Raw genomic sequence first — 21,728 nt, forward strand, 5'->3', positions numbered from 1 at the left:
TATCTTACTCACGTGCAACTTTTGTTAATATTATATACAGCTGATTGAGGTTTCAGTGAACCTGAGTAAACGCGAATGAAAACTAGTGGTCCACGACATTTATCATGGAGAACTTTAAACGCTAGGGCACACAGGTCATCCTTGTACCATTGTCTGCAAAATAAAAAGCACAGCAAAAAGCATACTTGGAGGACTAATCCTCTCAAACTCACGTTTACCTAAATTCCTTATTGCAATATTAATAGAGGCAGATTTTTAAAAATCATAATTTGTACAAAAAAATATTAACCTAAGCAGTTCTAGTTCCAGCAGGATACGTAAGATGTCATGCAGCTCAGTGAATACTAAAGACGACCCATAGAACCTAATTTTGTAAAATGGCAATATCCTTAGATTAAAAATAGACTTTAGAGCTCTAAAGCACAAGTTTCACAACTGGAGATAAACACATACAATGCCAGTAGCACTGACCAAAGCAGGTTCAGTACTCAAGTGTATTTTTATGTCCACACATCTCTACTGTTATTTCATACCTAGAAATAGTAAACATTTTTAAAGATATGAATACTCTTTTAATATTTTTCCTTTTATGCTTTCCTACTTATTTTTCCTTTTTCCCGACCCTCCTTTTTCCCCTGTAACTTACAGAAACTCATACGAGCGCTCATTAGGTGCAGGCAAGTACATAGTAATAGCATCCAGTAATGGTTGCACTCCTTTGTTCTTCAGGGCACTGCCGCAGAGTACAGGTACCGCTTTCTGAGCCAGCGTGACTCTGCGGATAGCAGACTGCAACTGCAAAAACCAATTATTTTCTATTAGCAAGTGAACTACAATTTAGCCTGGACTGTATTCCAGCTATCAGATACTGCTAAGAAATCCCCCAAAGTTAAAAAATATGCTTACAAATACAGCATCACTCATGCAAACTCTTTTCACTGCTTTTAATGAGCTCCAAACCATAACCCCAAATGTTTCGATGCTAAAACAGACAGCACTGCTTTTAAGATTTCTAAACACTTCATCCAGATCTGCAGCTACTCTTGTTCCTTTTCTAACAGTCCTTTCAATTCAGAAATGTCACACCTCACCACTTTCAATATGCAGTGTCTGAGGATCCAACCAATTCAGGGTGGTTGAGATGCTACTTTTGTTAGTAAGAATCAGCAGCTCAGACAAAAACTGCACTGAGTCTGCCTGGAAATTCCATTCACCTTTCCCTAAATTTTTTTGCAGCAGCCTAACGTTCAAAAAAAACCCCACAAACCAAACCTTCCTGAGCAAAGGTACCTTACTTTTAAAATTATGCCTAGCATGTCTGAGAATAACAGTTAATGCATTATCAGACAAAATTCATACTAAGCTTGAACATACTTTGTCCTAAATACACAGTACTGTAAATTCACTACAAGAGCTGGTGGTGTGATTTTTTTTTTGTTGATAAAAAAATGCACATCTGCCCAAGGAAGAAAAACCCAACCTTTCAGAATAATGGCTAGTAAAAACTTGTTTATAAATAATGAAATGTAAAAATTACCTTGTCAGCTGGAATTAAGTCAAAATTTTCACTATATTCTCCTAGAATCAGTTCAGCAAATTCATCATCCAGATCTGCAACCTTGAAAAGAATAGTTCTTTATTATTTGGCATACAGCAGTTTCACAGACAATCCACAAATCTTACTTATTTAGGATATATAAAGCTAAACAGAGCAGGAATAAAGCCTTTAAAGACATCAGAGATCATAAACGCAAAACACAGAAAATTATGGAAATGAAGGTTTCAAGAAAGGACAGGGGGAAAAAAACAATAAAAAAATCAACTTATAAAGCTGCTGTCAAGGCAGAAGATCAGTGGGAGAAAGAATGCTTGTACTTCTCCCCGAAGTTGAAAAAACCTGCAGCCGGACAGTGACAGCCGTGAAGGGTACAACTGAATATATTTCAGATCTGCAAACAAGGCTAAGTCTGAAGTAACCAGCAAATAACCTTTGTGAATCAACAGATACACAGCTGGAAAAAAATAGACAAGCCTTCGGGGCATTTTGACCTTCTTCATGTTGAAGGCTTGTAGGTCCAAGAGCTGATTTGTATTTTCAAACTGTGCCACTTAGCATGACAAATAAATTAACTACTCTTTGAGCCTCCTCTGACATACAGCCTTGCACTGTTATAGACCCAGGACACCCCACGTGCAGGAAAGCACTTTGCCCCCTCTGGCGGCTACAACAGCAATTTAACAAATACTGAAATGAATCACTGATAAGCATTTACAAGTCTAATCAAGCTGATAATTAAAACATGAGAGATAAAGGGAAGTGTTCATTTAATTAAGTGAAAGCAAGTGTGCAAGATGACTGGTATTCAAGCTACTAAATTTTACAGTGTTTCTCATAGGGAGTGTTAATAGGATAGAAAACACATCAAAGAATATTTTATGTACACAAAGTTATCTCAATTATCGCACTACTGGTCCACCCCTTCCTGCTTCAGGAAGGGCCCAGGAACCAAAGGAAAAAACCCGACACTGTTCAAAGCTTTCTATCTGACAATACATTACTTAAGATAAGAGGCTGAGTGATAACACCCCCATTTAGAACTTGGAAATTTTGAAAACCAGAATGTGTATGCGTTTTACTGAACTCAGTGCAATATAAAATGGATCTCTCCAATTCTGATATTTCAAAGGAAACCCAGAGCCTAGTGTCATCTGTTTATGCACTTGCACAGTGCTATTCAAGGTTGTACGGAGGACAGCCCTTCAGCAAAATAGATCGACAGCTGAGATTAACAACTATGTTTATCTCCCAAATTTTGCTCATAAAAGTATGCATTCAAGTGTAATCACTACTACATTTTTAAGTTGTATATAAGCAAAGCAAATGTAATAAAAAAACCCAACCCATTTGACTTGGAGAGAAGACTTGCTTAGAGTCTATCAAGTACAACCAAATATTCCAATAGCATTACCTAAATTACACAAAATAATGTGAAACCTTAAAATGCCAGCTCAGGGGAGAAGGAAAACACTCTGGACAAATTATTTCAAATGTTCTGCACTGCTCAATAAGCAAATTATTCTTTTACTTCCATTAATTCTTCCATTCTTCACACCTTCTAAACTGCCAACCGTGCAAAACCTGGTGTCAAGTAGATCAAGTTTCTATTACCTTTCTTAGGTTCACAGTATGACAATTTACGTTAAAGAAATATTTATACTGTTCTTTTCTCATCCCTCCCATTGACTTTTTGGATGGATGTGCAACAGGATTTATGATGGGATTCAGGTGCCTCTAACACAGTATGTAGCACCATTTTGACCAGCCTGCTACACCCTATCCAACTTCTAGCTGCCACTCCAGAAGGGTATGGACATCCTACAGGTTCTGGGTCACATCTGCCAGGCCGCATGTCAATATACCAAGTATCTTTTTGGCATCTAAGACTAAGAATACCAGATGCCATGTTAGCCAACTGAATACTAAGTTTAGTGTCTTCTTTTTTCAGTTCCCTATTTTAAGGCAGGGAGTATTTTTCATTTTACACATATATTGAAGAGCCAGGGACACCAACTCTCTACATTCAGCATGTTTTGCCACCATGCATTAGCACTTCCAATGTGCATTAAGCATCTTTGACAGATGAAAAGGACGTGAAGAAAATCTGAAATTAGTTCAATAAGGACAAATACAGAACCTTGCACCAGGGACAGAACAAATCCATGTGCTGAGACAGAATGGGAATCAACTAGCTAGGAAACAGCTCCGCAGAAGTCAACCAGAGGGTCCTGCTGGACAAGTGAGCATGAGTCAGCAGTGTCCCCTTCCAGCGACAAAGGCTAACAGCACTCCGGGCAGCATCAGCCAGAGCATAGCCAGTGGATCAGGGCAAGTGGTTAGTACCCTCTCCCCTGCACTTGTGAAGCTAGATCTAAACCACTGTCTGCTCTAGGTTCCTCAGCACAAAAAAGACTGACAAACTCTGTGAAGTCCAGTGGAAAACGGCTAAGGTGGTTGGAGTGCAGCTGGAGGCACAAAGAGATGGGTTTGTCTAACCTGCAGAGGCTAAGGCAGGATGCAAATGCTGTCCCTTACTACTTGAAATGTGGAGGTGGTGGTGGGTCTGCTTCAGGGAAAACACAGACAGATTCTTCTCAGAGGTACACAAGGAAAGGACAAGCGGTACTGTCACAGGCTGCAACGTGGTAAATTCCCATGGGACAAAAAGAAATAATGTTTGACTACAAGTATGACCAAGCACTGGACAGGCTGCCTAGACAGATAGTAATCACCATCCTTAGAGACCTGAAAACTCAACTGAACAAGGCCTGAGCAACCTGATCTAATGCTGAAGTCAGCAGGTCACTGCATCAGACACCTCTGGTGGTCCCTTTCAGTCTGTTTTTTCTACTGTTCTAAATAATGGTTTTAAATATATTATGTATTTACTTTAGAACTTTACTTGTTCTATTAAGGCATTTCTGGCGTCCTGGACTTCTTGGAAAAGGCTAGGGTCATCAGCCTCCAGCAGCGGCTTTTGCTCAAAATTTTTTCCATCATCCAAATCAGAAGTAGGTTTCCAAATTATTTGTTCCTTAGTCACAACATCAACCAGTCCTCTGAAGGTCTTGGCTTCCCCAATGGGCAACTGCAAATAGAGTGGACATTTTGGACAGCTGCAAAACATTAAGAAATAAGTACCATTTGAAAGAAAGCAAACGAACATTTAATTTCTAAGCTTACCTGCAAAAGCAACGGTTTAGTCTTCAACTTCTGTTTGATGCTCTCAACAGCATATGTAAAACTATATTAAAACAATAGACACTAAGTTAGACAAAATGTAATGATATAGTAAAATAGGCTTACTTTCCCTATTTATGGCAAAAATTACTCCTACAATTACAGAAAAATATGCATGTGCATAATCAAAGACGTATATGGTAAGCATTACCATAGTTGGCTTGAACTATGCTTAACTGAAAAACTTTAATTACGTACATTCTCCTATGAGGTTTTTAGCAATGATTAAAATAACTATCTAAATACCTTGCCCTGTTCTTGTCCATCTTGTTCAAAAAGCAAATTCGTGGTATCTGATGTTTGTCCGCTTGTCTCCACACTGTCAGAGTCTGGGCCTAAAGCAAAAGACAAAATGGAAACACTAGTGCCGGTAGCCAAAATAGACACTCCGCAACACCACTGAGAGACGCAGTTCAGGGTACAGAAGGGAACCGTGCTGGGTGCGTTGCGACAATCCTGTATCTAGCAGCACAGGTGAACTCCACAAGCAGCTTTATCTCATCTCTCGGCTGTCATCATTCCTTCACTAAGGGCACACAGGTATATGGGCAAAGGAACACAGGGAGAAACTAAGCATTACAGCACTGGAACAGGCTGCCCAGAGAGGTCGTGGAGTCCCCTTCTCTGGAGATTTTCAAGACCCGCCTGGGATGCAGTCCTGAGTAATGTGCTCTAGGCAATCCTGCTTTGGCAGGGGAGTTGGAATAGATGATCTCTAGAGGTCCCTTCCAACTCTAACAGGTCTGTGACTTCCGTGACTGGGGATATATATGGAAAAAAAAACCAGTAGAGACTTAAGACTTTATTGACAAGATACTTAAGCACACACAAGCAAGCATTTCTGTGCCTACAAATACAACACTAGAAATTATTGAGGTTTTGCTAGTTATTTGTGTACTAGTTGCACACTAGTTGTATAGATTACTAGCAACACCAGTTGTGTTGCTAGTAATTGTACATGTACAATTCATGACTGCATTTTCATTGGAAAGTTAAAACAGGCATATATGAAAATCAGTTCAGATTCAGAAGTAGTCTCTTACCAATACATGGAAATAATGCAAGAATTTCCTACACAGTTTTGGGAAAAAAAACCCCACAACCCACAAGCAGATCTATCTGTTTTGTTGTTGGGGCTGAGGGCTGTTACTCAGTTCAGTTTCATATATGATGGTACCTAAATGCTTTCCAATAGCAAATTAAATAATGTGACTCACACTGATCAAGAGTTCTCTCATCCCTCATCCAGTAAAAAAGTATGTCCTACGGGAACACAGTGATTTCACAACATGTAACTTTTCTATAGGGCTGAACTACTCAAACATCTCATGCTATAAAGTCAAATTCCAGACTGCCTCCATCTTTTCTGCACCATGCCTAATACGGCATGTTAAACAGGCCATTGGGGAGGGAGAAATTCTGGCTGAAAAATTACTCAGTTTCTACAGGAAACCCAAGAATGAGAAATGAACAGCTATTCATTTCTTTCCACCGGTGGAGCTAGCCAGAAGCATTCATCTCAATCAATGTTTGTAAAGGACAGCAACAAAACAACAAAAAAAACCTCAGAGTTTAATAGGAATCTCACTTATTTGCCCCTTATTACCATGGAAATTCCTGTACACTACAGGACTTGAAATTAAATGTGCAGCTTTCTGAAGCTGAATTTTGATCAAAGCATCAAAAGAGTAATATAGAGCAACATCTCTGTACTATTATAATTTCAGTATGATTTTAATCATTAGATCAAAAAAAAATAAAATAATCTACCAGTTATTTTTACCTCAACACCAGCTGAAGCATCAAACACTGCTACAGCTCCATCCAGGACCCTCAAGCAACGCTCCACTTCCACTGTAAAGTCCACATGACCTAAAAAACAACCTTCCTTTTATATCATCATAATTCAAACAGGTAACGTCAACAGGTCATTAAAATTTTATTTTATTTTATTTTTAAATCATGTCAAAACAACCTTGTCTTTGCTTGCAGAGCAATGCACCATCAGTCCTTGAAACACAAAAGATTGTTACACTGCAATCCCAGAACTGAGAGCAATTTAACATTGACAGTTTGAGTTCACTTAAAACAAGCTAGATTAGGCACCAGCAAACAATAATTAGCCAAAGCTGAAGAGAGCTCAGTATAGGGCTTTTTACTGCTACAATTAAACCAAATAAATATTGCACCACATTTAAAAGCAAGACTTAAATTCTACGACACTCCACCTCATTTACTCTCCCATAATAATGTGAGTACTGCTGAAGTGTAGTACCTGGCGTGTCAATCAGGTTGATTCTGTAGTCCTTCCAGTCAAATGTAACAGCAGCAGACTGAATGGTAATACCACGTTCTCGCTCCTGTACCATAAAATCTGTCACTGTGTCCCCATCATCAACATCTGTGCACAGGGAGCAGGATTACAGTTGTGTAGGCAAATAATTCAAAAGCTGAAATTGTCTTGGAATACAGGTGTTGAGAGAGATTTGGAAATACTTTTCTTTTTATAGATGTATAACCTATGAAAACTGGCCTTTTTCAGAAAATGGTAATGCCAACTAATTTACCCAGGCTCCCTTTCCAGGGAACAAATGCTCTTTAAGTCAAAGACAAGCAATTCTAACAACGTTTTTGTTGTTCTTAATCCTAGTAACACTGTGAGAAACTTAAAAACTAAAGCAAAGTCCAAAATCACGAACAAACTACAGTTTTAAAAAACCTGGCTGCACTCACTGTATGGAATGTGCCTGCCATTTTAAAATTTAGTAACTAAAAGGTAATTAGGTTAAAAAAACAAAAAAAACACCAAAAAACCCCAAACCAAACAAGTACGAGGTTGGGTTTTGATTGGGTTTTTTTTTAAATTATTTTTAATAAAAAGAGAAGCAGTTCCACATTTTAAAATAATCAGGCCACCAAGTTCAACCGCTCCACAAGCCTAACATCTACCATTCTCACACACAGCAGAGAACAAGGAACTAAATATAAAAGGCCAAAAGGTAGCACAAATGGAGGCTGCTGTGATCCTTTCAGTCTTGAAGAATTCTGTGAGAATTGTTGAAGCAAAGAATTCTTCCTATGCTCTGGCTTTCAAAAGAAATGGTTAGTTTTAGTAAATCTGGTTTCTTTACAGGTCAAAAGAGAACTGACGGAACAGCTTTACCAGAATAGCCAATGAGCTACAAGCAAAACAAGGAGAACCTCTAATTAAATATTAAGCAAATCAATGCACTAAAAGAAAAATACGAACCCATGATTTCTCAAAGTACAACTGCCTTAAAACATAATGGAATGTGCCTTAAAATTTCATTATCTTGCAGCACAACTTCGGAACAACTGGCTCCTATGCTAAGCATGCCACCAGCAACCTCCAACTGCATTGCATGTTATTGTATGCTATTAAATCTCTCAAACATACTGAAATACAGAAAGTATTTCTAACCTCCAAGCGTTCTTATGTATCCAGAATAATACAGCATTCTCTCTGTTGTTGTAGTTTTCCCTGCATCAATGTGGGCCATAATGCCAATATTTCGGATCCTGCATAAAGCAAAAACTTTGCTTTTACTGAGGTATTTTTTTATTCAGTTATATTGGTATTTGTATAAAAAAATTAATATTCACTGGAAGTAGTACAACAGATGAATAAGATTTTTCCTCTGTTGCATATCTGACAGTGTACATTCTGATACTGAAGTACAATAGTATTGAAATGGTGGATTTTCTTCAGATCAGAAGTACTCAAGAGTTCTGGAACAGGCTTCCATGCTTCACTTGAGGGGAAGGACACTTCTTGGCCTCATCCTCACCCACCCACCCTCCTCACAGACAGAAGCAGGCCCTTCACCCTCTCATCCATCCCAATCCCTAGCCCCTGGCGCTTGAAAAAATCCATTGCATATATATCCTTTATGCCCTAAATACCGCATCCAAGTTGCTATGAAGTTCTTCTTCATTCTGTTCAGCCAAGTCTTCCTTTCTGAAGTTACCTTGCCAGCAGCTTCCAAAATGGCTTCACTAGCTCTGTGCATGACAGGCTTGCGCTCAGACCCCATAGTCACCATTAATGCTAGCTGAATTCACCCTCAGGGCAGAAGTAGTCTTCCAAGGGAACTTCAGCCCCAAGCTAATTCTCCAGCAGCTCAGTCCCTAATTACCTCATTACTAATGCCCTCACCTAACACAGCTGAGTGCTCCCATGAACACAAAGCATACACCCCAGCCCACAGCAGCGGTCCCAAGACATCCATGCCTCCTTGTTCAGCTCCCATCATGGACTTGGCACTTCCCTAAAAGCCCAGCTTTTGGGTCTGATAATGTAAACAAGAGACAGTCCAAAATCTTTCTGACACCAATAACCGTTCTGTATTGAAATGTCAGAAGGGTAAGACTAAGGAAGTTCTAACTTTAACTTAGAACATGTGCATGAACGACAGATGTGATGGGCATAGCAGCAACCTGTGACCTTACATCACATCAATTGCTCTGACTGCCAGTTACATCCGAAAAATAAGCTAGCATGACATACCTGGATATATGAGGATTAATGACAGAACGCAGAGATTTAACATCTCCTGGAGACAAACAAAACAATACAACAATTTGTAAGACTGATCCCAATGTAGAAATGATAGATTTTAACAGAATTAAATATATTTAACAAAACTCCTGAACAACTTAGTAAAAAAAAAAAAAAGATTCAGAGCCACAATGCATGACAATCTCTACCACTTCAAATTTCTAGAAACGTGTACTTAATTTTCAATAAATATCTCTCTCTCAAAAGGAGAAACTCTTCAAACAAGCTATAATGCAAAAACAATAGGAAAAAGCCTACACAGAAAAGTAAACAGTAAAATCTTACTCTGCAGAAGCAATAGCAAAATATGCCACAGTCGAAGACAACTGTAATACTGACATTCATCTGAACAGGCTATTAGGTAACAAATTTCAAAAGTCGTTTCTCCTGTAACACTGAAGCTAGACAGCATAATTATGAGGGAGAAAACACAAACTGACCTAGATTAAAAAATACGGGACTGAGGAGTTTCAAATGTATATTTTCCTGAAAGATATTTCCTCTCTCACACCCTATTTAGTTGGAAAATAAGCTGCCAAGCTCAATTTTTAGGAGACTAATCCATAATTGTTACTCAAGCCATTTAAGTTGTGTTTCAGGAACTCACTTTCCTAGTACTTTAATTTACCTTCAATAGGCCAAACAGAATTAAACAATGTTTAAATTAACATTCCTTAACCACATACAGGTCATCCCTCCTACCAGAGAGACATTTAAGAGGCATCTTACAGGCTAATGTCTCAATAAGGAGAAAGACTGAAGTCTAAAATAAAACTCCAACTACCAGTCCCTTTTTCCCCTCCAGTTTCTAAAATAACCCACAAAACAACATATGAGTATGTTTGAGATTTCTTGCTTGTCTTCTTGTGTATGGAACGAAGCTCTGCCTCCCATGTGACACACTGAGGCACTCAGCACAGCAAAACCAGGGATAAATACAGCAGACAGCAAGGACATCTCGCAGACAACTACACACAAATAGGTAGCAACAGAGACGCTGTTGATATTAGCAACAAAGAGTAAGCTGTCTTCTTAGGTACATGACTGCAGGATACAGACTTTTGCGAAGATACACAATACTGAATCCATTAACAATTTTACCTCTTTTTAAAAAAAAAGAAGTTGGCTACCCACCAGTTACCAATTCCTTCCCATCACAATGTAGAAATATTGTCCCTGACTCCCAAAAGTATCTTGTAGCAATTGATTTCCCTTCAATCTCACTGTAGCTACTCAAAGACCACAAAAATTCCTTCTAATTAAATTTGGTTTTTGAAGGATCTTATTCTTTCTACTCTCTTTATCCTGAGTTTGCAAAGAAAATTAATGATGATAACTTAAAACTTCTATTTAGTCAGATTCCTGTCTTTCTCCCTTTCCGACATGCTGGCTATCATCACACTTCACAACTGACGTGGACTTCCTATAAATCTGTATCTTTTCTTTTTCTTACTTTCTAAAGGCTTTATACCATACATTCACTAAGAAAAGAGCAGCAATGCAAAACACTTCCTTTCAGTCTTTCAATGTTTTAATTGCTCTGTTTGCAGTCCATACACCAAATTCTATAAATAATGACCAGAGGAATACAATAAAACACAAGTTAGAAAGCATTCTTACTAATTTTTAGAGTAATCCTTACAATTAAGAAAATAATTTAAACTTATACCTGGGGAAGAACTGTAGGTTCGTAGATTGCAGTTTTGCTGTGTCACACTTACGACTCTGAATTTTGTCTTCCTGAAATGCACATGCTTAAAAGAAAAAAAAAATCATATAGAATATTTATCATTATAAACAATTACTTTTTAGCTACATTTTTACCAGTTGTAGAAAACTAAACTAAAAAAAAATAATCTACAAGAAATGATATTTTTTTTTAGATATGTACATAAGCTCAAAATACCAGCTGTTTGGAGGCAGAAGCATGAAGATGGTAGCACTGAGGTTTAAACCAAGTCCAATCCCAATATTTTTTGGGGGAGTAAAAGTCTATGGCAGCACCAAAGCATGTTGTTAGTAGCCACAATATTTTAAATGCCTCTAATTATTTGTGTAAATAATACAAATTTATGAATTACAACTATTAAGTAATCAAAATCACAGATAACTAAAAAAGTTTACAGAAAAATTACATATTCAGCTTCCACATTCTGACTTATGTCAAGTCTTATGAGCTCCAACAAGACCAAGTGCCAGGTCCTGCACTTGGGCCACAACAACCCCATGCATCGGTACAGGCTTGGGGAAGTGTGGCTGGAAAGCTGCCTGGTGGAAAAGGACTTGGGGGTTCTAATTGACAAGTGGCTAAATACGAGCCAGCAGTGTGCCCAGGTGGCCAAGAAAGCCAATGGCATCCTGGCTTGTATTAGAAATAGTGTGACCAGCAGAAGTACGGAGGTGATTGTGCCCCTGTACTCAGCACTGGTGAGGCCACACCTGGAGTATTGTGTCCAGTTTTGGGCACCTCAATACAAGAGAAATATCAAGGTGCTGGAGCAAGTGCAGAGGAGGGCAACGAAGCTGGTGAAGGGCCTGGAGAATAAATCGTACGAAGAACGATTGAGGGAGCTGGGACTGTTTAGTTTGAGGAAGAGGAGGCTGAGGGGAGACCTCATCACTCTCTACAACTACTTGAACGGACATTGTAGAGAGGTTGGTGCTGGTCTCTTCTCACAAGCAAACAGCGATAGAACAAGAGGGAATGGCTTCAACTTGCAACAAGGTAGGTTTAGACTGGACATTACGAAGAAATTCTTCACTGTAAGAGTAATCAGACACTGGAACAGGCTGCCCGGGGAGGTGGTTGACTCACCATCCTTGGATGAGTTTAAGAGTCGCTTAGATGTGGTGTTGGGGGATATGGTGTAGGGAAGAACTTTGTAGAGTAGGGAAGACGGTTGGACTCCATGATCCCAAAGGTCTTTTCCAACCTAAATGATTCTATGATTCTAAGTCTAATTTCAATATGAAACTACACATTCTATTTGAATACCAATTTTTAAATGAAAGAGAAAAAAAAACGTAAAATGTTTACTCCGAGTAACCTGTGTATTTCCTTTGCTCACAGAGGAAGTCTCAAAATTCGGGAAAAAAGTTTACCTCATGGCACAAACTGGATGACTTCAATGCGTTAACCGGAAATTTCCTCGTAATTCTCAACATTTTGGCTCCTGTACCTAAAATTCTTCCCTGCCAAGATAAGTAAACATTGTATAACATGTTTATGACAGGAAGCAGGTAGCTATATTACTTCCACATAAAACAATCAGGAAACTTAACTGTTTTTCAAGTTAGACGGGGTTACTATTTTTCAGGTTACCGCTTTGCACATTGAATCGGTGTCAGATCTGTAAAAATTGTGCTAATAAGCCTTAAAAATGCAGCATAAATGCAAGCCCACAAACACTGAATGTATTTCTCAAAGAAATTTGCAAACAGTAAAGCATAAGCATTAACATTGCTGTTTACGCTTACACTCAGAAAAGCTCTAGAGCACCCATTACCCATCAGCGAAGCATAAAGAGCTTCTGCTGATCTCGGCAGAGGAAGGGGCAGCTGGGAGAAGTACGTGTTTGGGAGGGAAATAACAGGAACCAATAGATGCTACGGGATTTTAAGCATCGCTAAAAGCAGTAGGATGAAAAGCCCCAGCGCAGAAGCTTCAAGAGCATTTCTAGCTGGCCGCTACGTTGTTTAAGGGGACACCCATATCTAGCTCCAGTGATGTTAAGCTTCGTGGTAGGGAAAGAAGCTTGCACCCAGGCCCGCTTCCGCCCCCTCCCCCCCGCCCGTCCTGTGTCGCCCTTTGCCGCCCAGCGCAGTGGGGCGGTAGCGCTCCTCTCACGCTGCCCGCTGCGGGGCCACCCGGCCCAGGCAGCCGCTCCGCAAACCGGCGCGGCCCCAACCCGCCCCATTACGAACCGCCAGACGAAGAGCTTTAACAGAGCCACAGCTTGGCCTGCACCGCGGGCCCGGGCCTGGGTCTAACCGGGAAAGCCGCCATGTCGCCGGAAGTTGCGCTCCTCCTTCCTCTCCCCTACGCCTAATCTGCCCTCCCCTCGTTCCGCCCCGCTACCCCGACCTCACAGACCCAGGCGGCAAAAGCGCCGCTCCGGCATCTCCCTCTCCGTTTTTCTCCTGTTTCAGGCCCCGCCAAGCTGAGCGCGTAGCTCTTGGGGAAGGCGGAGCGCCCCCTCTCCCTCGCCGGGAACCAAAGCGTCGCGGGGGAACGTTTCCAGCCGGGGCCATTTCGCGGAGCGTCCTTCCTTTTCGCGGCGGAGGAGGCTGCGGGGCGCAAGGCTCGGCGGAGCGCGGGGGAACGCGGCGGGGTAGCCGACATGGTGAGAGCTGGGGCAGGGGACGGGACGGGGAAGGGACAGAGGGAGAGAGGAGGGGAGAGAGCGATGGCGGCGGCCGAGCGGGTCCCGCGCTGAGGGCGCCACGGGGCCGCGGCCTGCTCGCTTCCCCGTCGCGTGTTCCAGCGGCGCCGGACCCGGCCCAGCCGTTCCTCGGCCGGCGACACGCGCTCACCGCGCCGCCGCCTTCCTCCCTCACAGCCGCAGAACGAGTACATCGAGCTGCACCGCAAACGGTATGGCTACCGCCTGGACTACCACGAGAAGAAGAGGAAAAAGGAGGGCCGAGAGGCCCACGAGCGATCGCGGAAGGCCAAGAAGATGATCGGGCTGAAGGCGAAGCTCTACCACAAGCAGCGGCACGCCGAGAAGATACAGATGAAGAAAACGTGAGTACCCGCCGCTTCTCTGGCTCTTTCCCGGTCATCCCGACATTGGAAGCATGAGACGAGACGTTAATGCCGTTACAAAGAACTACTCACTGCCTGGGTCGTACTTTTAAGTAGAGTTCAGGTGGTAGGAGAGAGTGGGGTTTGGTACAGTAAAGACACTTACGAGTTCCTCTCTTCTCAGTGGATGTTAGCAAAAACTCCTAAAAGTATTCCCTAAGTTTTAATTAGCAATAGCAGTGATTAATGTAATTATTGCAAAAGTATGAATGCATTTTCTCAAGACCTTTACACCAACAGCTGCATCACTGTAGCAAGAGGCAGCAGGCATTTTTTTTTAAATGGTGTTAGTAGAAAAAGTACAATAACATACAGAGTGTTTGAGCAGATTGTGAGACTTGTCTTCTAGGATGAGTCCTAAAAGTCTATAAGTCTATAAGAAGTCTATGCTTACAATATCGAGCATAGATAAACAACAGCAGTTTTTAGAAAGTTTTCTCTGTTGTTCAGAAATTGAAATAAAAACTTTTAGCAATGTTCTCTATTCTAATATCATTCCACCATGTTGTTTTTGTTGTTTTCCAAGTGTAGACAGTTATTTTTCTTTGCTACTTGCAAAAATATTTGGTTTATTAAACTAGCTTGGGAGTCTTTCCCTTCCCTCCCCCCCAACATGGCCTCAAAAATTAACAGAACACAACCCCTTTTACACACACACATTTATAAGCATTGCCATCAAATCTCAGAAGAGTAGTAGTATGTTATTTTTTGTCAGAGAGGAAGGCTGCTATTTCTCAAAGTGCTTGGCTGCTTGTTTCAGGTGATTCAGAAATTCCTTAATAAGATGCACATCTTCTGTTCATCTAAAAACGAGCCCTTTTTTTTTTGTTTTGTTTCTACTCTTAATACTGTTTTTTTTTTTTTTTCTTGCAGCATTAAAATGCATGAAAAGAGAAATACAAAGCAAAAGAATGATGAAAAAACACCTAAAGGAGCTGTACCAGCATACCTGCTGGACAGAGAGGGCCAGTCCCGGGCTAAGGTTCTTTCAAACATGATCAAGCAGAAAAGAAAAGAAAAAGCTGTAAGTAACTGTATTAATATTCAGATACTTGCAATTACTTGTAACAATGACCGATTTTCATAACTTTAAATGCTAATTAAAATAAGTAGTTATGTGTTGTATTACACAAAAAGGGGAATTTTGTTTTATGTTTTGGTTGTCCCATTTCATTTAGCAGTGCAGCACGTTAAGACTATTGACTTCTTTTTTTCCCCTTCCAGGGGAAATGGGAGGTCCCTGTGCCAAAGGTCCGTGCACAAGGAGAAACAGAAGTTTTAAAAGTGATTCGTACAGGGAAGAGAAAGAAGAAGGCCTGGAAGAGGATGGTTACAAAAGTTTGTTTTGTTGGAGATGGGTTTACCAGGAAGCCTCCTAAATATGAGCGATTCATTCGACCAATGGTAATGTTCTTGAGCCTTACAGAACATTTAAGTAGTATTTCTTTTGACTTACTGCTTTGAGTTCCTGTGGTGAGGAAACTTTCTTCTGTGATAATGCAGTTGCTACTACTGATGGAGAAGATTCGTATTAGTTTCCTTGCAGAAACCTAAACTTTGACTAGCCTGAGGGTGGGGAGATGCCCCTGCAGTCACAGTCTGTGTGGAAATATCTCTGCTTTTACTCCTGTAAGTCAGATGGTGCCAGAAAGTTAAAGCTCAATTAGCAAAGTCAAATTAGCATGGGAAGGTCTTTAGCAAAGGCACTTTGAATAGCTTTTGAAGTTGGAGGCTTCTCTTTCAAGCTGCTATCATTCTGTCAGATGCAGAAGCCAACCCTCTTGCTGGACTCCAGAACACCCTCCTTCTGGCTTGTTAAGTAAGCTTGAAGCAGTTGTGACGGTGTGAAAGGGCAATGCTGTGCCTCCTGCCTGACCTTTCCTTACACATCTGCAGGAACAGTGCCTAGGCTCTAGCAGCCTGGCAGTGCACAGGAGGAAAAACTAGATTCACCAAGACAATGTAGTTTTTCTACAAATACCCGTTCCCATTCCGTCACAGGAATCAACAGAACATGTTGGACCGTACCCCATTACTATTTTGATGGCCGTCTTGCACAGAAGCTTTGGATAGATTTTTATTGATGCAGAAAAGTTTATGGTACTTAATAGTAAAGTACCCTTTAAAAAGCACAGGTTGCTAGATGTAAAGTGCTATAGGAGATTGGTATTTAATATTTTATGATATGTGAAAGGTCTTACAAGAAAAAATGAAAAAATTTCGAGTCTTAAAAACCAGTAACACTGTTAAATGCATTACCATGAACACCTCATTTTTTCATGGAACAGAAGCCATCTGAGGTAGCAAGTAGTAGTCTTGTGCTACTATTAAAAACTGACATCCTGAAAATAAACATGGAAAGCTATACCTAGTCATTAGTTGGGTTTTTAAACAAATCTGGCATTTTGTAGTAGGCAGATAGCACTCTGTATTCTAAGTTGTTTCATTCTTCCCAATCTGTCAAAACGTACAAAGCTGAGGACATAATGCTGAAAGTGTTAAACTAGATCAGCCACGAGGTCTTAAAGCAAATACTAACTCATTCTAACACTCCTTGTGCAACAGGGCTTGCGTTTCAAGAAGGCACATGTGACACATCCTGAACTTAAAGCTACTTTTTGCCTACCTATCCTTGGTGTAAAAAAGAATCCTTCTTCTCCTTTGTATACACAACTGGGTGTAATTACCAAGGGGACCGTCATTGAGGTGAACGTGAGCGAGCTTGGCCTCGTGACACAAGGGGGCAAAGTTATCTGGGGTAAGTTGTTAAACTAGCTATACTGCAGAACGCCTTTTAGAAGTTTTAAGTCTTCTTTGCCTGATGTATTGTTAAGACCACATCATATAGTCATAATTGATCCATTGTTAAATGTTAGGTTTGGCCTGTAGCAGAAGCAAATACCAGGCAACTCTAAAAATGGCAGCTTTTAAGTTTTAACCTTAGGCTTTGTGTTCACACTTTCAAAAAATCAATTTAGGTGAAGTTCAGAACAAAGACTCAACTTGCCCGTGTCTCTCAGTAGGCAGTGCTACAATTCTGTAAAGACCTAACCATGTGAACTATGAACAATTGTATTATGTTTTCATTGAAAGTTCTGTGTAGAAGTATCTTCATAGGATCAGGCTGACTTCTTTTAACAGAGGACTTGGACAGTAGCAGAACCTATGATTTTATTTTTTTTTTTTAAACCTACCCTAAACTCTAAATGATCCATTTATAAAAAAACGCCTAAGTATTTTGAGAACCTAAGTTTGCAGCTCAGCAGAAGGTAGATTTAGATTTCAAAATGCATTTCAGTTTTAGAACAGGAATTCCTTACACTTTAGAGACTTGTGGATTGAACTTGCAAACATAGAAAAATCTAATTTATTATATATTAAGTACTTGAAGCTTTTGTAGACATTTAATTCCCTTTTCTCCTTAGGGAAATATGCACAAGTAACAAACAATCCAGAAAATGATGGCTGTATTAATGCAGTTCTACTTGTTTAAGTCATCCTTGACACTAAGCGCTGGACATGGGCTCCTGCAAAATCAGTGCAGTTTCAACAAGATTGCAAGATCTCTGGAACCTTCAACCATTCAAGAACATTGACCCCACAAGCTGGTGAGGAAGTTAAAAGTGCCAGAAACGACTGCTCGGGTTTTTATATTTATTGTGTTTGCTCAGCTGAACAGTATCCAAATAAAGTGATTCAATTTTTATGTTTTGCTAATGTGGTATGGATTTGATTGAAACCTTCATAGTATTTTTACATCAGCAGTTTCCTGGCTTAGATATATCATATAAATACTTAATTCAGTTCACATTCCCTAGTGCTGGGAAATACAGCCACTGTCTCCTATGATGGCCTACTGTAATAGCTAAAGGTACAGAAGAACATACTAAGTTGTGTTCTGCTTCTGGGAAAGCAGAAGAGCTGGAAGAATGCAGCTATAATCTTACTGCAGACTGACATCAGAAATTAAACACTCAGTTTGCTCCTACAGAAGCATGGGCTTGAGAACACATTAGCAGCATAGTTCCATGCAGGGAAGGGGGGAAGATAACTAGAAGGACAGGTATTCCTCCCCCCATTACCTCACATCTTTCTCCCCTTTGCTTCTGTGACTGCATTAATGGAAGGAATAAGGGCTGGAGAGTATATCACTGAAGTAGTTCCAGGCAAGAGAACAGTTTTGGAAGTTTAAATTTATGAAGTTGTAGGGGGTTTAAGATGTGTATTTTGAAAACAGTGTGACAACCCTGATACTGCAGCTACTTATAGCTACGTAAGTTTTAAGAAACACTCAAGAAAAACTAAAGGTTGTGAACATCCAAATGATCAATCTGTATTTATCTTGCATCCTCAAAATACAAGAAACAAAAGCTGCTTCTAAACAGGATGCTGTATATAACTGCATCAGCAATCTTCCAGTCAAGAATTTGGTGGCAAACAGCACCATTTATCACTACAAATAAGCATACTCACCATCTTATATTCCTACTTAAACAGTACTTCACTTCAAGCTAAGGAGCTTTTAACATGAATCCCGAGTCAAAATCCTTACAGGCTTTCTCCAGTTCATGAGGGCATTCTGACCCCTCAATGTTGTAAGAGGGAGACTATCAAAACTCTCAGAAGCCAGAATGTGAATAATTTGCGTTGGGTTTTTTTTGCATTAACAAAAGTTTAAGGCTAGAGGTGGTTACATGTGCAATAAGCAGGTTGAGTAGCAGGTTAGAGAGTCACAGGGCATTTAAGGTTGGAAGGGACCCCTCGAGACCGTGTAGTGCAAGCCCTCTGCTTAAAGCAGAGTCAACTACAGTAAGTGTCTAAGGGCCACATCCAATGAGGTTTTGAGTATCTCTAAGGATGGAGACTCCACCACCTCATCCAGTGTTTGTCGACTCTTACAGTTTAAGAAGTTTTATGTTTAAATAGAATTTCCTATACTCCAGTTTGTGCCCACCGCCTCTTGTGTCACTGGGCACCAATGAGAACAGTCTTGCTCCATTTCCTTTGTACACCTCCACTAGGTATTTGCACACAAGTTTAAGATCCTCCCAAGCTTTCTCTTCTCCAGGCTGGACAATTGCAGCTCTCATCCTCTCATATGACAGCTGCTCCAAGCCTTTAATCATCTTCATGACCAGATCATGTTTCAGATCTGGAATTCTGGCCAGGAAGTCAAGCTAGCTGCTTTTGTACCACCTTTCTAACTTCTCTGACACTATCTACACTGAGAAGCAGTACTTAAACTATACCAAAGTCTTCTCCTCTTACAGGCTATTTTGTCAGTTTAACACATTGCCCTAGTCCAGATTTAATATGTTACTATGATTTTTACTTCTTTGTGTAGTGACAAGTGATTTGAAACGAAGAGAGGGGCACAAGCCAGTATGTCACTTGCTTGGAGGCTCGAGGGCATTTTGTCAAAACAGATAAGCCTCCACTTATGTTCTTCTTGCTTTACCCTTTCCTGCACACTAACAAGTAACATGGACAGAATACTGTCGTTTTCTACAGCAGCTGTCTCAAGAACATTAATAGTTTTGCACTATCAATACGTGACTGGTTGGCCGAGTAACACAATTGTACTTCAGACATTTTAATATACCACACTGTAGGGAGTGCGTTACTGCGTTTCTAGTTGGCTTGTCTGTAGCAAACTTTGTCAATAACTGCTAATTTACATCATCTTGCATAGTTGGTACAAACAGCAGAATGCACACTGTAACATTCAGAACAGCCTATTTTACAGCTTTTTTTTTATAGAAGTCTGATTCTAAGCTAATTAATACATGAAATTGTCTTCATCAGTAAAGATTTTTCAATTAATCATCTTTCAGCTTTTAAAGCTCCTTGGTAGCAGACAGATTGTAAAATGATGCTAGATCTAGGATCACTTTAAAACATGCCTCCTGTATAGCAGAAAGAACTCAAAGACTGAAAACCAAGAAAAAAAAACCTAATCACAAAATATAAGTTTAATTGCTACTTCAAATCATTTCAAAAGCAGCAAAGACAGCACTACAAAAAGGAAAAACTAACACTGTAGCAAGACTTCAGTACAATATTCTAGAACAGCAACACATCCTTCATAAAGATTTATAAACAGGGTATCACTAGTTTAAAAAACATCTAACACATTTGTGAAAATAAATTTAGAAGTGTATCCTCTTGGAAATAATTATTTTTTTTAGAATGGTCACTTAAAGCAGAGAAGCTGCAACTTAGGCCTATTTGTTGCTATGTTTACCTTAGTAGTGTTGATGACATTGTAAGTGATCAATTTGAATACAGATATCTACAAATGAAATGGTATTAAAAAAAGCAACAAACCAAGGTCAGACATTATTTCAAGTCAGTTAACAACACTTTTGAAGTAAGATGTATACATTTTTGTGTAAAGGGCTATAAAACATGAGAACAGCAAACGAGTTTTGCATGAAATGAAAGCAGACCAAAAGAGAATTGTGGGAGATGCAAAGCAAATCCTGTTAAAGGTTAACAAGCAGTACAAGAGAGACATTTGAACAAATGCTGGATTCAAATACAAAGCCATTTACCATTTAAGTGCAAAGCTGAAGCCACAAATTAATATTCTTGAAACTCTATTCCTGGACTAAGTAAAGCTCAAAAATAATACTGCTTGCTGTCACTGTACACATGTAGTTCCACAGCATGTTATAATAGCATTTGTTATAAACACATATGAAGTTGAGGTTTTAATCATTGGTTGCTGGTGCAATAAGATCTGAAAAATTCTTTAAGAGTTTGATGGTAATAAGACAGTTAACAGACCAAAAAAAAATCATCCAAGCCTAAAAAACACTGATTTTCCCAAGGTAAAACATTTCAGTCAATACAGTTGTCAGGTACGTTCCCTTGCATTAATGTAACAGAAGGTATAGATTATTAAACTACTGTTCCCATGGGACACCAGTACAGCAATAAAATATTAAAGTCAGTATTTTGATTTTGCTACTCTGCATTTACTGCAACATGACTGTTGCCAAAGAAGTTGTTGCAGAAGTAAACTGCACCCTTTATTTCAAAGTACTGCTGCAATCACAGTTAAAACAATATCCAGTTTTCAGGACTGTACTAGTTAACAGAATTGCTAATTGCACCCCAACTGCCTACATTCTGTACTTAACAGTCTGGCCATCTGCTACTATCTCAGGTACCTCAGATTTACAGAGGTATCTACTCAAGAGTATACTTAGAGATGTGAATTTAAGTTTAGTATTTACAATTGACTCACTGAAATGAGATCAGAAATCTGGTTGTTCTCAGTAGAAACCAAGACTGACCTAATCTAATAATCTTGTTGTAATATTTATGCGTTCAATATGCAAGCCTCTTAAAAGAAAGATACTAATTGCAATTGGTTCCAACTTCACCATGAAAAGTAGAAGCCAGATGAGTGACATTACCTTCACACAAACATTGTTTTCTGACCTCACAGGGAATACAAGCAATAAACATACATATCAAAAAAATCCCCCAGAAGTAACTGAAGTAACTGGGACTCACTTTTCATAAACAAAAAAGAG

At 39.8% G+C, this 21,728-nt stretch overlaps 2 protein-coding genes across 2 annotated transcripts in view; one reads left to right on the forward strand and one right to left on the reverse strand.

Annotated features, from left to right (window-relative positions):
* GFM2 (GTP dependent ribosome recycling factor mitochondrial 2) overlaps nucleotides 1-13,386 on the reverse strand; it is a 21,870-nt gene extending 8,484 nt beyond the window's left edge. Inside the window, exons 1-13 of the mRNA XM_074166902.1 lie at nucleotides 13,302-13,386; nucleotides 12,480-12,569; nucleotides 11,047-11,131; nucleotides 9,327-9,372; nucleotides 8,241-8,338; nucleotides 7,074-7,199; nucleotides 6,582-6,670; nucleotides 5,045-5,133; nucleotides 4,742-4,802; nucleotides 4,461-4,646; nucleotides 1,538-1,618; nucleotides 647-795; nucleotides 13-153 (exon numbers count right to left, since the gene is read on the reverse strand). Coding sequence (XP_074023003.1) covers nucleotides 13-153; nucleotides 647-795; nucleotides 1,538-1,618; nucleotides 4,461-4,646; nucleotides 4,742-4,802; nucleotides 5,045-5,133; nucleotides 6,582-6,670; nucleotides 7,074-7,199; nucleotides 8,241-8,338; nucleotides 9,327-9,372; nucleotides 11,047-11,131; nucleotides 12,480-12,542 — 1,214 coding nt within the window. The 5' untranslated portion in view covers nucleotides 12,543-12,569; nucleotides 13,302-13,386. The remainder of the gene's footprint in view (nucleotides 1-12; nucleotides 154-646; nucleotides 796-1,537; nucleotides 1,619-4,460; nucleotides 4,647-4,741; nucleotides 4,803-5,044; nucleotides 5,134-6,581; nucleotides 6,671-7,073; nucleotides 7,200-8,240; nucleotides 8,339-9,326; nucleotides 9,373-11,046; nucleotides 11,132-12,479; nucleotides 12,570-13,301) is intronic.
* A 264-nt stretch (nucleotides 13,387-13,650) lies between these two features.
* Nucleotides 13,651-17,899, forward strand: NSA2 (NSA2 ribosome biogenesis factor). The gene is made up of 6 exons (XM_074166139.1): nucleotides 13,651-13,720; nucleotides 13,937-14,124; nucleotides 15,058-15,208; nucleotides 15,409-15,588; nucleotides 16,750-16,942; nucleotides 17,610-17,899. Exons 1-6 carry the CDS (start codon nucleotides 13,718-13,720, stop codon nucleotides 17,675-17,677), a joined length of 783 nt encoding a protein of 260 aa, XP_074022240.1. The 5' UTR covers nucleotides 13,651-13,717; the 3' UTR covers nucleotides 17,678-17,899.
* Nucleotides 17,900-21,728: the final 3,829 nt, after the last annotated feature.

Source organism: Numenius arquata, chromosome Z (genome assembly GCF_964106895.1).
Source record: "Numenius arquata chromosome Z, bNumArq3.hap1.1, whole genome shotgun sequence".
Classification (NCBI taxonomy): Eukaryota; Metazoa; Chordata; class Aves; order Charadriiformes; family Scolopacidae; genus Numenius; species Numenius arquata.

Bases quoted from the DNA above. Each gene is read 5' to 3' on its own strand.
- NSA2 (XM_074166139.1), top strand. The intron at 14,125-15,057 runs GTGAGTACCCGC...TTTTTCTTGCAG, and splicing joins AAGATACAGATGAAGAAAAC to CATTAAAATGCATGAAAAGA. The intron at 16,943-17,609 runs GTAAGTTGTTAA...TTTTCTCCTTAG, and splicing joins AGGGGGCAAAGTTATCTGGG to GGAAATATGCACAAGTAACA.